This window comes from Excalfactoria chinensis, chromosome 15 (assembly GCF_039878825.1).
Source record: "Excalfactoria chinensis isolate bCotChi1 chromosome 15, bCotChi1.hap2, whole genome shotgun sequence".
NCBI lineage: Eukaryota > Metazoa > Chordata > Aves > Galliformes > Phasianidae > Excalfactoria > Excalfactoria chinensis.
In genome coordinates, this window is record NC_092839.1 from 12,429,192 (window position 1) to 12,444,617 (window position 15,426).

General features: G+C 45.7%; 1 protein-coding gene across 6 annotated transcripts in view; it reads left to right on the forward strand.

Moving 5' to 3' along the window:
- Window positions 1-15,426, forward strand: part of NFATC2 (nuclear factor of activated T cells 2) — a 75,988-nt gene that overhangs the window by 58,310 nt on the left and 2,252 nt on the right. For 2 of the 6 annotated variants that reach the window (XM_072350304.1, XM_072350305.1), the window contains exon 10: window positions 14,183-14,268. The exons of the other annotated variants lie outside the window; for them this stretch is intronic. In XM_072350304.1, the coding sequence (XP_072206405.1) occupies window positions 14,183-14,226 (44 nt within the window). In that variant the 3' untranslated portion in view covers window positions 14,227-14,268. The remainder of the gene's footprint in view (window positions 1-14,182; window positions 14,269-15,426) is intronic. 6 annotated transcript variants of the gene reach the window in all.

Genomic DNA, 15,426 nt, shown 5'->3' on the forward strand with positions numbered 1-15,426 from the left:
GTACACTGCGTGCTTCATTTTGGATTGCTGCTCTTGTGTGTGTTGCATTAGGACTGAAGTCTTGCAGTCACATGCCAGGTACCTGCTTTGCTGGGTGTGATATGAAAAAAAGAGCAAAGAGATGGAAGGAGAAGGATGGTTGTATTGGGAAGCAGGTCTCCTGTGTTGTGTCACTGAAAATTCAGCTCCTTTTCAAGACTGCCCTTCTCCCAGTAGACTTTGAGTGTCTGTCCTGCTGCCTAAAAACATGCAAAAGGAAACTAAGTGAGAAAAAGAAAAACCCATACATCTCAAATCAGCAGTGGAGGAAGGAAGAAAATGAATCAAGTGATTAAAACCATAGTTCCACTGGCACCTCTTTGTTCTTGAGCTCAGTAATCTGTAATTGGTGCAGTAAGTGCCCACAGGCAAGTTGTGTTACAAAGCATTTCCTGTTCAAAAGAACATGCAGACTCCATTAGGAGACCACGGGCACGGCTGCCAAGAACTGACAGTGCAGGATGGGTGCGTGGATGCTCTCTTGGTGCCTCAATGGGCAGAGTCCCACCAGGAGCTGATGCACCAGGACAATAAAGCCTGGTCTGCACGATGTGCTGCTGTATTAAGGTTTAACCAGTGGACAGTTATCAGCAGAAAGCCCTTAGTTTTCGGAAGGCATCAAGCAGTTCTCAGTGATAGTTTTGAAATGCTGGCAGAGTCACTTGAAAAAAAGAACTTGTTCATGCATTTAGGAATTGAAAGCTTCTAAACCACAATAAAGTCCTTTCCCAGACTTGCTGTCCATTTACTCCACGCTCATGGCATTCCTTAGACGGTCTGAATCACAGACAGCAGACAGCTCTTATAAAGAAGACCATAGACACCCATCTGTTGGAAGACATCTGCCAAAATAGGCTCTATCCACTTTCAGTTTAAAAGGATAACAACAATAACATTTTTCAGTCCAGTGACACTATTCGCTCAGTGCAGAGGAACAGTAACAAGCTGAAATAATTCCACTGCAGAAAGCAGCAGGCAGGGCTTCTCCCCTGCTCATACAGATGGATGGAGTGGAGCACGGCGCTGCTGAGTGATTTGCCCAAGGTGATGCAGAATGTCACTGGTAAAACGGCAGCTGGCCTGAGGGATCCCAGGCTACCAGGACCCCGAGCCACATCCTGTGTGCAGGTGCAGGGATAGCAATGAGGCACAGTGTAGGTGTGACCCACTGCTCACATGTGCCAACAGGAGGACTGGCAGAGATGCTCTCTCCTTTTAGTCTTATTTCTTAGGACACAGCCTGAAGAAAGAGCAAAGCTGTTGTAAATCAAGTGCGGGGTGTGAGGAAAAGAGAGTCAGGGGTCTTCCTGTCATCTGGGGGTGACACTGAGTGTTCTGCACAGAGTTTTTCAGTTCAGTCCAAGTCATAACTGCTTGGACAACATTTTTTTTTAAATGGAGGCTGTTGAAAATGAGCAATGTGAAGATAGGAAATGGCTTCTAACAGAACTGTGCAAAGCGGGAATGGGGGTTAATTCCTAGAGTTACCATTTTGCACTGAGCTGGAGCAGCACTTTCTGGAAACCTTTCACAAGGCTGGTCTGAGGCAGCTTACCACATAACTGTGCTGGTTGAGGTGGCTGATTTTCTTTTGCTAACGCAGCTATTATGGTAAGAGCCCTTGTACAGACACAGCTCTGTTGGTGCAAAACCGCTGCAATCAGCATGTCTGCTACCAAGGCAGGGAAGCACCACCAGCTGCGTTGTGGAAGTGTTCTGTACCAGCACGGCCATGGCTGCACAGGGAGGGTGTCTCCAGCAGCACCAGTGCCTCTCAGCTGGTTAACTTGTAGAGGTAGCTGAGGTCTGTGTCATAGAGTGGATTCTCATATGGGTAATAATCGTATGAGCTCAGCTTACCACCTCAAAATGACTCCCGATGCCATTACTTCCCACAAAGATGATGCAACGTGCTGGATTCATTTATTAGAAAGATGTGTTGTGGGGGGGGAACTCTTCCCCCGAGAGCTACACCAGCAGCTGGGTGCTCTCTTGTCTTCACAGTGTATCCTGTTATCTCCCCTTTAAGATCAATGCTTTGCAATTGAGTGTCAGTGTAACCAGCAATCTGCGTCCACGTGGCAGCTTGAAGGTTTTGCTAATTCTTTGCAATTTCATTGTGAGTCTTGGAATGCTGGTAGTGATTGAAAGTCCCTGTGCAGGCAGCTGCATCAGAATGAGATTTTTTCTCTCAGTGATTTTTTTCAATTTGATCCAAGAAAAGCAACAAAACATTAAAACTGGGACCGTGTCTTGGTCTCCCAGAATCCAGACAGGCAAAAGGATGCAGCAGGGGTTGACTGCCTGATTTTAAAACCAGCCTCATGGTTATTAGGGGCATCACTCACGAGCCTTCAGCACCCGTGTGGGGTGTTGATGCTCTTCACAGTTTCACTTGGTACAGGTGCTGTTAGTGTTAAGGATGCATAAAAGTGAGGAAAGGGTAGAGATGTTTTCTCCCCTGAAAGCCCGGTACAGTGGGAGGATTCCCGTCCTGCTGTGTGGGTCAGGGAACAGGCAGCTCCGGCAGTTTTCAAACTGCACTTCCGAAATCTTGCAGGCAGCTGTAGAGCTCCATTGCATTGGAAAGTTGAGACAACATCTGCACATTTATTTAACTGTTGTGAAATAAGATGCCTGGCAAAAGTCTTAAAGATACACAGCCTGCTCGTGGTGCAAACTGAAAAGCAGTTACAAAGCCTTCTGCTATAGAAGAACAGCAGGGTTCCCAGCATGTTTCACACCAGCAGCACTGTTGCAGCTGAGGGCAGTTGCTGGCAGGCAGAACAGCAATTGCTGGGGCACCTGCGGCCCATGTAGCTGTTTGTGCCTCACAAGAATGAAGCCTTGTTGGTGAATGACTTAAAATTCATTTTTCTTTCACTTGCTTTTCATGCTTTATTTCCTATACTATCATTATTTATAAATCTTTAGCAATTTAAAATAAAAGGGACAAATGATCTGAATTTCCTTGTCAAAGGCAATGTTCTTACACAACTCTGAGCAGCAAGAGCCACTTTTCTGCCCAGCAGAAGCTGGTGTGGCCTTACAGTACTGGGTCACTTGATATTGCTGGTTACTCACCAGTTCCAAGAGACTTCTACGCTCTAGCTTGGATGGAGTGTGCTTTTAGAGGAGCTGTAAAAGCAGACTGGACAAATGCACAAGACAATCATGCATTGGCTATGAGAGGCACTAAATGACCTAATAGGTCAGTACTACTTCTGTGATTTGAAAAACAAGCAGCACATCTGTAGTCACGCCAGCAGGGACGTCAGAGATAGGGGAAAGAAAGCAAATGCTCGAAGACCGTAAAGTTCCCTTCCCAGCATACTTGCTTCTAATGTGAGCTTTCAACCAGCTGCTAACTGTCACAGTCCCTCGTTTTGTAATATAACTTTTTCTGTGTTTGCCAAGAAGAAGCCAGAGAAAGGTAAAAGCCAACCTAAAATGTGTAAACAATGCAGTTGTGTCTGAATCATCTCTCTAAGTCCCCATGCTTCAATTTTGCAAGCACAGAAATCTGGGCATATATCCAGCTGTGAGTTTCACAGATGGAGCCTCTTTCGAAAGGGGTCTGTGCAAAAACCCAAATCCAAGTCTTCCCAGCTTTGGAAACTGTCCTGTTCTTCAGTGTAGGTGCACGTCTACTACAAATACTACAGTCTGGCAATTAAAACTCTGACCACTCTGTATTCATATGACTAATGGTCTGATAACATTGACTTTGAAAACTTGGACCCGAGTTAGAGTTAAGCAGTGGATTATGTTAGATATAAAGGAGTTAAATCTTCAGCTACTACAACTTAGAGCAGAAGCATTGAGGATCAAAGGACTTCGGGGGTGATGCCCATGTGACTCAGAGGAGCAGCACTAATTCACTAAGTGAGAAACTGGCCTAATACTCTCCATCTCCCTGCAGGTTCTCTTAATCCACACAGTTCCCATTTTAATCAAGCCACGTCTTTTTGTGGGTTTTTAATTTGGAAACTGTTTGCACTCCAAAATGGACTAAAATCTGCCCTCAGCTGAACAAACACCATTTATTTACGATGAAATTGCCATTGAACTAGATTCAGTAGGAAGACTATGACTGCCTTCTGCCCATGGACACTCAAGTGATAGGTTTGCATCTGAGGGAGAATTTTCCCACGTGGATAACTGGCAGGTGTGGCAGGGAAGGGCAGGGCACAGCGTCCGATCCCGTGCTCTGGGCACGCTTTGGCTCATGGCAGGGGAGGTACTCAGCAGACCTGGCATGCACCACGGTGCACCTCATGGCAGGGGTACTTTGTAGCTGTGCAGGGACAACCAGGTGACACTGTATGGCTTCATCTTTTTCCAGTGCTTCCATGTTGACTTGCTCTTCCTTTGTGCAAGGAGCCTTCGTTTTTAACTTGCAGAGGATAATTTGGAGCAGGGCAAAAGCACTAAATTAGAGGAGTGTGAACTTGCAATCATTCCCTCTGATTATCTGTGCCAGGGGAGCCTAGTCAAAGATTCCCAAATGGCGGTGTGGTTTGGTGCAGTTTCTTAATGATGAATGACTTCATTCGTGAATGAATCGAGTCAAACGTAGGACAAATAGTGAGACACATGAATGACTCTTATGACATTTGCAGTGTCTCAATCAGTGCTGATTTATTTAGGTGGTTTCTAAGTTTCTTAGGAAAGAGTGAAAATGACTAAATGAGGGGGGAGCCACTTCAAAAGAAGGGGAGTCAATGGTGAAAGTATTGTGACAGTTAACCTCCCCCTGGGTTCGGTGGCTGTCATTATGAGCAATGCAGCACTGGGGATGTTGTAAGAGCCCAGCTCCAGGAGGCTCAGTAGCCCCATGGCTGGAGGAGGCACAATGATGCACCCAGTGCTGCTCTCCTGTCCAGTCAGATACCTCCCACTGCCTGGGGGATGCTCGCAGCCCCCTGGGGTTTCCCATTCCTATGTGGAGGGAGCAGGCTCTGAAGGTGAGCGTGGAGATTCTGGTGCTGAGCAGTTCCTGCCCTCAGATGTTGTGTGTACAGAGTGGGTGCACAGCTTCAGTCACACGAGTCACAGGTCTGCCCCACCACCCCAAAATAAGGCTTGGCATTTCTGTAGGTAGCAGGCACTGCCCGAGGAAGCTGTCCTGTTGGCTTAGGTGTGTCCTTCAGTTCAAGTCCTTGGATATGGAGTTACTATGTATTTGTACAGATTGATGTTTGCTAAAGGCTGGAAATTGTCTGAAAACGTGGGCACTGGGCAGGTCCACGGAGCAGACTGGCATGGCTTGAATCAGATGAGGAGCTGGGCAAGTCAGAGAAGACTTCTGAGATTTATAGTTTTTAACTACATTATGTCTTGTGTGTCTTTTTTTCTTTAAACTTCCATTAGTTTTTCCTTGTCTGGTTTCTTCTTTACACATATGCATTGGCTTTGAGTTGGGTGCTGTCTTCTTCCTTGGAATGAGTACCAAGGGGCTATCAGCCAGCAGACAAGCCAAGGGGACTGCCTGTGAGGAGGGCTGGTTTGGAGGAGGAGTAGCTTTTAGTGCTTCTACCAGTTCTGTCATGCAGAAAAGCATCTCTGCTCTTCCAAAATCACCACTGAGTGTGACTGGCTGTGCACAGGGCTGGAAGAAACCCCTTCTGCATTCAGCATTCTCGATAGGCAGCATCCCCTCTGCAGTGCAAACCGGGTAGCCATCGATCCCAGTTAGACTGTAATATTTGCAAGTGTTTTGTCATGTTGTGGTCAATATAAGAAGACATTCATTTCCTCCCATGCAATGAGAGATGCGTTCAGCTGATGGCCGGGCTCCTGCAGGAGCCTCCCACTGCCACACATGACCATGCTGCACTCGGTGACTCTGGGGTGAGGAGTGGGAATGGTTAACCAAGGGCTGTGTCTGCCCCAGCCTTACTGCAGAGGTCGCTCTGCTTGCTGTGTGTCCTCACCAGCACCTCTCGAGATGTCTCTGTTCAGGACCCACACTGCCTTCAGCCAGCGGCAGATGCACAGTGATCCAGGGAGTCCCTGGCTGTGGCACACAGGCAGAAATGCTTTGGCAGACAAAGAAGTGAGAAAATTAACTTTCTTGTCTTCAGAAAGCGGTGCGAACCATCATGCCTGGATGGATGGAATTTGTTTTGATAGCAAAACAAGTTCTATGGAAACCATTGTGAATCCTGCAGCAAGGCTGCCCAGGAGAATTGGGGAAAGCCGCTTTTGTTTGTTGTGCTTGGCACTGTTTTGCTCTGGATGAAGATGCTTTAATTTTGTGGGGAGACCCAGGAGAGCATTCCTCTTTTTCCATACCAGAAAGCCTTCCAAGATGGCATAAGCGTCCCCTCTTTCCAGCTGCTCCTTTCCAAACACACTGTGCCTCCTAAAGATAGTCTTTACAGTGGCTAGGGCTGGTGGAAAACATGAAGCCTGCATGGATTAGCACAGGAATTCATTTGGGCTGACGAATCGGGTTTCCCTCTATAAACAGCACTAGTGTTTTCGTCTTCTGGACAGCACAGCAAACTTCACGTCCTCTCACTCCTCAGCCCGCCTCTCCCACACTGTGCATGCATCCAGCAGCCTGGTAACAGACACATGAGGTGTTGCTGCTGGGGGTGGAGAAGAGCAGCCCTTCAGCAAGGCATTCCCGGCCGCCCCCCTTCTCAGACAGGCTTTTTCCAACCCTTTAAAAAAGATGGTGTGGTTGTTTTGTTTTCTTGGTTTATTTTTGTTTCCAGGTAAAAGGGGAAATTAAAGCAGTCCCTTCTCCTCTGGTTTAGTGACCTTCCAAGCAGCCCACACTGTATATTTGTGCACTTACTTTGCAACTTTGTTTATCTTCAGCTATGATACACTTTATCATCGCAGGAATCTGGGATTCTCTAAGAGGGTTTTGTCCACTCCTTTTCCCCACAGACTTCGGTCTTTTTCTTTGCTCCCAGTATTTCTCACGTTGGTTTGCAGGATTGTGCTGAGTTTTGTAGCCCCTCGCAGACCCTATGGGTGTGAGTGGCCAAGGAGCTGTGTCCAGGATCCCAGCTCCCCTCCATCCCTCCCAGTTCTCCCTTCCTGCTGTAAACCCTCCACCAAGCCCTTCCCTGGCGTTCTTCTAAATGCCCCTTCTGCAACAAATGCACTGTTGTAGAGCTTATGCTTTCTTTTGAAGCTCACTGGGGTTATTAATCACCTCTCATTGTTTCCCTCATTGCTCAGCACAGGCTGCACTGAGTGGTGTTTCTGTCTGCCTGGCTGTTCAGTCGTGGATGATTTTGTCTGACTTACTGAGTATGGAGTTAGAGTTGTGCAGACAAGAACTGGAGACTTAGGATTCAGCTGTCAAATGGAGGGATGGTTTAAGAAATAAAGCCCTATCTATCTGTTTGTTAACCTCACTTAATCATTGTAAAATCCAAACCCTGTTAAAAGTTCTTCCCTTGGAGGTAAGCCTCAGTGCTCTCTCCTGCCCTTTAAGGCACAGTGTAGGCATTGCCATACTTTCAGAAACAGCAGTTGATGTTGGAGTCAAGATGCAGGTGGCTGCCACTAAGATGTTTTCTCTGCCACATTATTTGCAGTTTCTCTGCCATATTATTTGCTGTAGATGCCTGTTCGTGCAGGTCCTGACCGACCCGCTCTTCTCTGGTGTGGTTATGATGGAGTTCCCATAAGGATAATGAGGAAGCTGCCCCCAGGAGCTCAAGGTGCTGGCCTGGACACAGACTGTCCGGCTTAGAGCAGGCTCACTGAGGTTTTGCAGTTTCACTGAGAGGCAATGTCTGCTTCTGTCTCTGTGCTTTCTTTTTTTTTCCTTTAAATTGGGCAGATGTCTCGTCTACAGTGGTTTAATTGAGATTAAGTAACCGAAATACCTTACTGAATCTGGCCTTGCAGAAGATACCAGAGGCTTCATATGGTTTCTTTATGCTGTGTGTTTATTAGCTGGGGCATTTCATTCACGTTGGCAGTCACTCTCCTTCTGAGACCACTCAGAAAGACTTGCAGTGATCTTGGCCTTCAAATTTGCTACTGCTGTATCTTCCAGCTGTCTGTGGCTAGTTCTCCAACTGCAAGACAAACAGTATTCCCATTCAGTCTGTGTTCCTAGCTGAAGGAACGGCCTGCCAATTGCTTTTGAATGTGTTCTGTAGTCAGATGAGATCACATCACACATAAGAAAGTTTTATCTTTATTTTAGGCAAGAGGGTGTTTTATCATAGCGTGGTTCCAAAGCCTTCCTTGTTGGCTTGGAATTCACCCAGGAAGTGTAGCAATGGATGGTTAAATACAAACTAATAGGTTCAATATGAGCTACAGATGCAGAGCTCATGAGCTGGCTGTGTACAATCCTGTATAGAGGAGAATGCTGTCATACAGCTGATGAGAACTTGGGAAGGATTAGGACAGTCTTGCTAGGTACTTGCATCGTGCTGCATTGCACAGAGCATTTTGCATCCTGCCTGAGCTGTGTTGGGATGCGAACAGCCCAGAGACCCCACAGCAGGAAAATCTGGGATGGTTCATTGGTTCATTAGATCTTGGGAAGGATTCCCTCGGGCAGTCTCTTTGGGTGGTTGTTGCTACATCTTGATCTAGAATTGGGATGGGGGTCTGCAAATAACTGAGGGCTTATTTCTGAACAAATGTAGGTTATTGGGATGAGGATAGGAATAGACCTGGCTGAACTTCAGTTGAAGTTAATCACTTCAACGGCCATTGAATATAGAGGAGCTCAGTTCCACGCCTGGTAACTTATAGCCCCTCTGTTCTCCACTCCTCCTTTTTCTCTTCTCATTCTGAAAACAAAATTTTTATCGTTCATGCTGCTGACTCAGATTGAAAGATGTGAGTCTATGGATGATGCATGCACATTTTTCTGATGCATTCAGGCTATTTCCCATCAGAGGCTTCTGGCCTCTGCTATTTTCTCCTTAGAACCAGCTTCAACATTCAGACTTGTTCACAGGGAAACCTGGTTTGCTGGAGAGGAGCAGATTCTGCAAGAATCCACAAGCCCTGCAAAGTTAAGACACACCACAAGATAAGATGCCAGAGAATCTGAGCCAGTAAATAGTTCTCTGGATTAATAGACATAAGCACTAGTGCTCAAGGGAGAAAAATAGATTACATTATTGACTGTTTATCCCCTACAAAACTGCCTGAAGGGAAGGGTAACACGGTTTGTTTCCCCTCAATTAAATGTTTGTTAAATGGCTTGTTTCCCTCCAATTAAATATTTGTTCTGGTAGTTCCTTTGTGACAGAAATATGAAAAGCAGCAGCACTGCCTATTCCTGTTACTTTCAGCTAATCCTGACCAGGCTGTAACTGTTCTTCAGTTCCTCCCTCCCTCCCCCCCATTTATTTCCTGTTGAAAAAGATATAGCTTTCTCCCGTCCATTCTTTTTTGTTTTTTTTTAAACATTTCACTGAATGACTCACATCAGTAAATAGGTTAAATCTGGGGGAATGATGAAACTGCAAAGTGATGTGAATGAGCAGTGCTATCACTTGCTTGCCTTTCCTGCCAGCAGTTACTATTTAGAGGCACTGCGGTATCTGTTATAGATTTCATTAGTGTTCAGACCATGAGGTGCAAGCTGCTGTAGGAAAAATTCATCTCCAACCTCCTTTGGTTTTTCTGCTTTTAATCTAGAAGAGATGTGTGCTAGTACCGAGTGGCATTGCTTTCCTCAGCAGTTGTGTAGCTCAGGAGGTAGGAGTGAGAAAGCAGAGATCTCTGCCTGGTATTTCTTAAGGCTCAGTCCATCAGCATAGTATTTCTGTATTTGTTTAGCCAACTAACCTTGTTTAACAAAATGAACTCCATCTCCTTCTGATATCAGTTCTTTATTTATGATGTGAGTCTTCTGCTTGGATTATTTTGCTCGGTCTCATTGCACGTTCACTAAAACTAAATACAAACTTCATCTTTTCTCAGTAACTTACTATCAACTAGAAAGAGCCAACTGCATGACTCAAACACGTGTCCTTCCCGTACAATCTCAGCCAAAACTCTCTGGCATTGGAGTACTGCAGAATGAAAGTCATATCTAAATATATGTGAGCAGAAAAAGTCAGTTAAAAAAAGACTTTGTTATGGAAAGCTACTACAAACCAAACCCGCAGTGGCCTGGAGTTCCTCATCACACCCAGGCTGATCTAGTTTTCCACTTTCAAGGTATGCTACCCAAAGTGTCTATTGACACAGAAGAGCTGCACAAAGCTGCCAGGCCCTGCTCCAGCCCTGTGTGCCTTACCTAGTGACTGAGCAGACAAAGGGTTTACCTAGTAACTAAACAGAACATCTATCATCCTTTTGACACCTGAAGGTATACTTCTCTCACAGGCAGCTGGTACAGATTCTTCTTCCCTAATGCAGACAGGGTTTGCACCGACCTTACTATCTTCAGATAAAAAAACCAACTATTTAAGTACTGAAATCCATCAAGCAAACAGGACATCACACTCGGGAGCACAATCAGTTGTTTCTCTCACTGCTCCAGTCCACAACACAGAACAAGAAAGCCAGGGCATGTGTGCATATGTCCTGCAAGGATCACATAATCCGTTCCCTGGAAACAGTGCCTGGAAAGCTCAGCTCAGGTTTCTAATAGATTGGCACGGGGGCACCTGATCAGCCTCACAGTCCCTTCCTTCAGCTCACCATAATGCAATGTTTGGCTCTTGCTCCTCCAGGACAGTGTGTGGTGTGTAGGCATACACTTTTTGCACTCCTGGTTTCAGCTCCTTTGTTATGGGGGTCTCCATAAACTGGTCTAGCAGGGAATTCAAGAACGCGTTAACACCCAGTTCTCTCCTTACTGATTAATTGTGTGAAAGACCTTTGGCTGTGGAAGCAGAGTGATTTCTTACTAATCACTTACAGGTTCAGATGCAATTTATTACTGATTTACAAGATTGTAACCGTTTGTGTAACAAGATGAAGTGAAGCATGGCAGAACAGGACAGGCACCCCACAGCTCAATGCGTGGCATGTGGTGCAGGGAGAGCAGCACAGATCTCCCATTACCTCCACCCTTACACCCCGCTTTGCTTTGTATTGCTGAGGAAGAATTTTCTGGAGGGAACAATATGCAGAGTAACAATTTCTGCCCAAGGATTATGTGGGAATAAACAAACACAGAGGGATGTCTGTCTGAAAGGAATACCCGGGCTGCCTTTGGTCCTGGGGTAGCTGCCTGCTTCTCATTGAAGCTACCTGCTTCTCATTGAAGCTACCTGCTTCTCATTGAAGCTACCTGCTTCTCATTGAAGCTACCTGCTTCTCATTGAAGCTACCTGCTTCTCATTGAAGCTACCTGCTTCTCATTGAAGCTACCTGCTTCTCATTGAAGCTACCTGCTTCTCATTGAAGCTACCTGCTTCTCATTGAAGCTACCTGCTTCTCATTGAAGCTACCTGCTTCTCATTGAAGCTACCTGCTTCTCATTGAAGCTACCTGCTTCAATGGTTCTATGATTCTTTGAAGTATTCAGAATTAAGTTTCTTTAGAGATGCTGAGTATTCCAGTCTTGACTGATGATTATGGGTTTATAGATGCTATGTTGGTGTCTTACACTGGTGCCTATTAGGATGTTAGACAGCTCAGAACCTCATGCCTTTGGTAGGCTGGGATTCAAGCTACCTAAAGGGAAAGCATTCCTTTAATGCTCTCCACTATGTCCATGCACTCAGTGTATGCTCATACTGTGCAGGTCATCATCACTTCAAGCTCTTTTTCTGTTAGCTAGGCATGGGATATTTCAGTTTTAAGTGCGACCTTCACAGTCTTCCTGCATTTCTCAGCTTCAAGTAGACCTGGTCTAGATCTGATCCTCTGGGGGTATGCTGGCCATGGCCAGGGCCCCACAGCAAGGTGGGGGCTCTGCAGCACTCCCAGCAGTGCAGTCCTGCTGTCCCGCCATGCGCCAGCCACTAGGCCATGCTTTCTCCTCAGTTTTAACACAGACGCAGCACAGCAATAAGCTTTTGGTATTTTCTGGAAACAAACTGTACAGTGGAAGCACTCAGAAAACCCATGAGATCTCTGGGGTGGTGTGACAGGCTGATCTGTGTACTGAGCATTTCCTTCTTGATACTTTTGATGTGCAGGGCTTTTAGGACACTGGGTAGTTATTTTTGGCAGAAATGCGAAATGCTCTTTTTCTGCAGACGCACCCAACTTCCTGTTAGAGTTGTTGGGTATCACAGATACTGATCATTTTGCATCTGTAAGGCTATAATGTGAAAAGCACAGCAATAATGGCAGAGTGGCACAACCCTGGGCTTCAGCAAATGAGAACAAGCCCAAATGCAGCAGCTGTGGACACAGAAACAAAGGAAGAAAAACTGCTTACATTTGGAAGGCCTCCAGCATGCAAGGATCTCCAATGAGATGCCCTCATCTGGGCTGCCAACCCTTAAATGAGGCCTGGCAAGGGGTGGATCCTGGCTCCAGCCCTTCCATCACTCAGGTACATTGCTTATACCAGGGCTCCCCTGGGCTGGCCCTGCCTTCCCCCCAGGTGCTCCATCACTGCTTCAGGCTGTGACTCAGCTTTTCTGCCACAGCATCTCACTCTGGAACCACACTGAAATATAAGGGTGGGATATTTGAATGTTATGAGTGCAGTCTAGATCCTGCAAATCACAAAGAGTTTAGCTGTTGATTTCAGTTGGGACAGGCTTCGGATAAAAATATGTATTTGATTTAGATTCTGTTTTCCATCAGATATTTATATTACAATGTTAAATTCATGGCAAGATGCTGATGAGTTTTGAGACTGTTGGAACTGTTGTAGCCTGCGTCCATTGTAGGACTCAGATGGATCTGGAGCTCTCTTGTCTTGGTATCAGTAACTTCTTCCAACTTCTTCCATCTTATAAGTAATGGAGATGGCACAATTGCTGTTGAGTCGGCTGGCGCTGAAGCAGTTTCTAGTTTACCCAGATTTCATAGATTACAAAGAGGACAGAAAAGTTCCAGGATGCTTCAACTGATGTTATTTTAATAAGGAGTAAAAGCCTTCAGAGTGGCAGACGTGTAATGGCAGTTAAAGCTCACAGCTGAGCGCCCCGTGGCAGCTGTTACATGGCCCAGTTTTCCAGAAAAAGCCTTTCATTGCCATTAATGGATGAAAGCACCCCCCAGCCCTCCTGTTTTTCCCCAGTTTGTAGGACCTGGGCTCCTTATGCTCGATACACCTACGTTTGTATTTACCAGTCAATTAGTTGCTCTGCTTGCATGTGCAGAGGCTGATTTTCCAGGATGCAGGGTATAAAATAGGCTGTGTACTGCGTGGTAGGTTCCAGTGCTTGATACGTGGCTGCACAGTCCAAGGGAGCCAACTAAAATATTTCTCTTCTATATATAGTCACCTGAAATCCAGCAGCAAAGACACTTCTCAGTCCCGTTCTCAATACCAGCTCACTTCTTAAGATGTACTTTTTCCTCCTTATTATTGCAATTTTTGTTAGTTTCCGTGTGGTTTGGCAGGAAGTGCCAAATGCTTTCATGATAAATTTGAAAGAAATCTGAAAAGACGAGACAGAAAAAAGCATCAGAATTTTTAATATTGCCATTTGATGAGGAAAAAAAAAATCACTTGATTTGTGTTTGAAGGAAAGACCGGCATATTTCCTGCTCTTTACAATCAAAGCCACGTCGAATTTACACAGCCACTGTGCTTAGATCTCTTGTGTAAAAGAAGGGGCTGACTTTTGGTCTGGCATAAATGTGTCACGTTTTATTTGGGCCACGAGGATGATCCCATCAGTGAGTTTTGCCAGAGGCAGTGACTGCTGCCTGACCTGGCTTAGGAGCTGCACTCCTGAGGCCTCGGGCCAAACTGCCAGCACTGCTCTGCTGTGTTGTGACCAGTGCAGGTCTGTGTTTTTGTTGGTTGTTTTTTGCATGCTTATTTTTAGATAATATCAGTTGAGAAAAGATGGGGGGAAAAGGTAAAACCTTGTGCTGGATCTGAGCAAGCAGAAAGGTCAGCGGTTAAGTTCTGCCTTATGTATTGTATATGGTGAAATGTCCTTTTAATAAGTTAAAACACAAAATGAAAGAGTAGCTGAACGCTGGCATTTGGCCTTGCAACATAGGTCAAAAGTTACTTTTTTTTCTCAAAAATGGTTTTGCAAATCTTTTTCAGAGCTGATAGATACACACCTTAGCTGGATACAAAACATTATATGAAAAAGAATGACTGATCTTTGATCCAAGCAATCAAAAAGAAAGGTAATTGGTATTTTTCTGCCTTTTCTCCAGCTGTGTGTTTCTCTTGACCTTTATTTATTTATTTATTTTTTCGATTCAAAAGCCCCTTTTTGTTTGGCTTAGAGAGTTTAAAATCCCACTTCATTTAATTTTTTTCCTCATTCTTTTTCTTCCCCACATGCGTATCACGGAGCTGTCTTGAATTAGCTGGGCCTTGGTGGGCAGGGAAGGAGAGACGGGGCTGTGCATGCGGGGCTGAAGCATCCTGCTGCTCCCAGGTGGCAGCGAGGACATGGTTTGCCTGCTCATGTCTTCATGGCACACTGAAAGCTCAGGGTTCAACTTTCCAGTCCCTGAAGTGCCATCAGGCCCTCCCCACGTGTCTTGTGCTGCACGCATGTAAAACGCTTCCTGGCTGTATTAGCAGAGCAGATGTGGAATACCTGGGATCGCTGCCCAGCAGTGCGGTGCAGGGTGGAACCCATGGAGGTCAGCTATGCCCCTAATGGGACCCTCACTGCTGTAGGATCCTAAAACCCCAGTCTGCCATGGATACAGTGCAGTGACAGTGTTGACTCCATTGGTGTTATTCCAGACACATATGTGGAATGAGACAGTAAAGCTGTTATTCCAATGTGTGTGTGGATGTGTGTGTGTGCACGCATGCATATGAGTGTGTGTGCATCTATAATCAATTACAAGGAGCCTGACTTGTTGCCAGCTAAAATTGGAGACTGATTTCTGTCTCTGGACTACTAGTTGAAGCTCGGTATTTAATACAGCCCACTATCATCCCACAAGTGAATATGCTCCAGATTTCTATCCGAGAGGATGCAAATTAGAGTCTTAAACATCTCTGAGGACTGGAGCCTGAGAGACTGACTCTAACCCATCAAAGCTGAGTGCTTAGGACAAGGGGAATGGTTTTTAACTAAAAGAGAGGAGGTTTAGGTTATGTGTAAAGAGGAAATTATTTACTCAGAGGGTAGTGAGGTGCTGGCACAGGCTGCCCAGAGAAGCTGTGGGTGTCCCATCCCTGGAGGCATTCAAGGCCAGGCTGGATGTGGCCCTAGGCAGCCTGATCTGGTCAGTGGCTGCCAGCCTGTGGCAAGAGGTTGGAACTGGATGGATGGGCTTTAAGGTCCCTCCCAACCCAAGCTGTTCTGTGATTCTCATTCT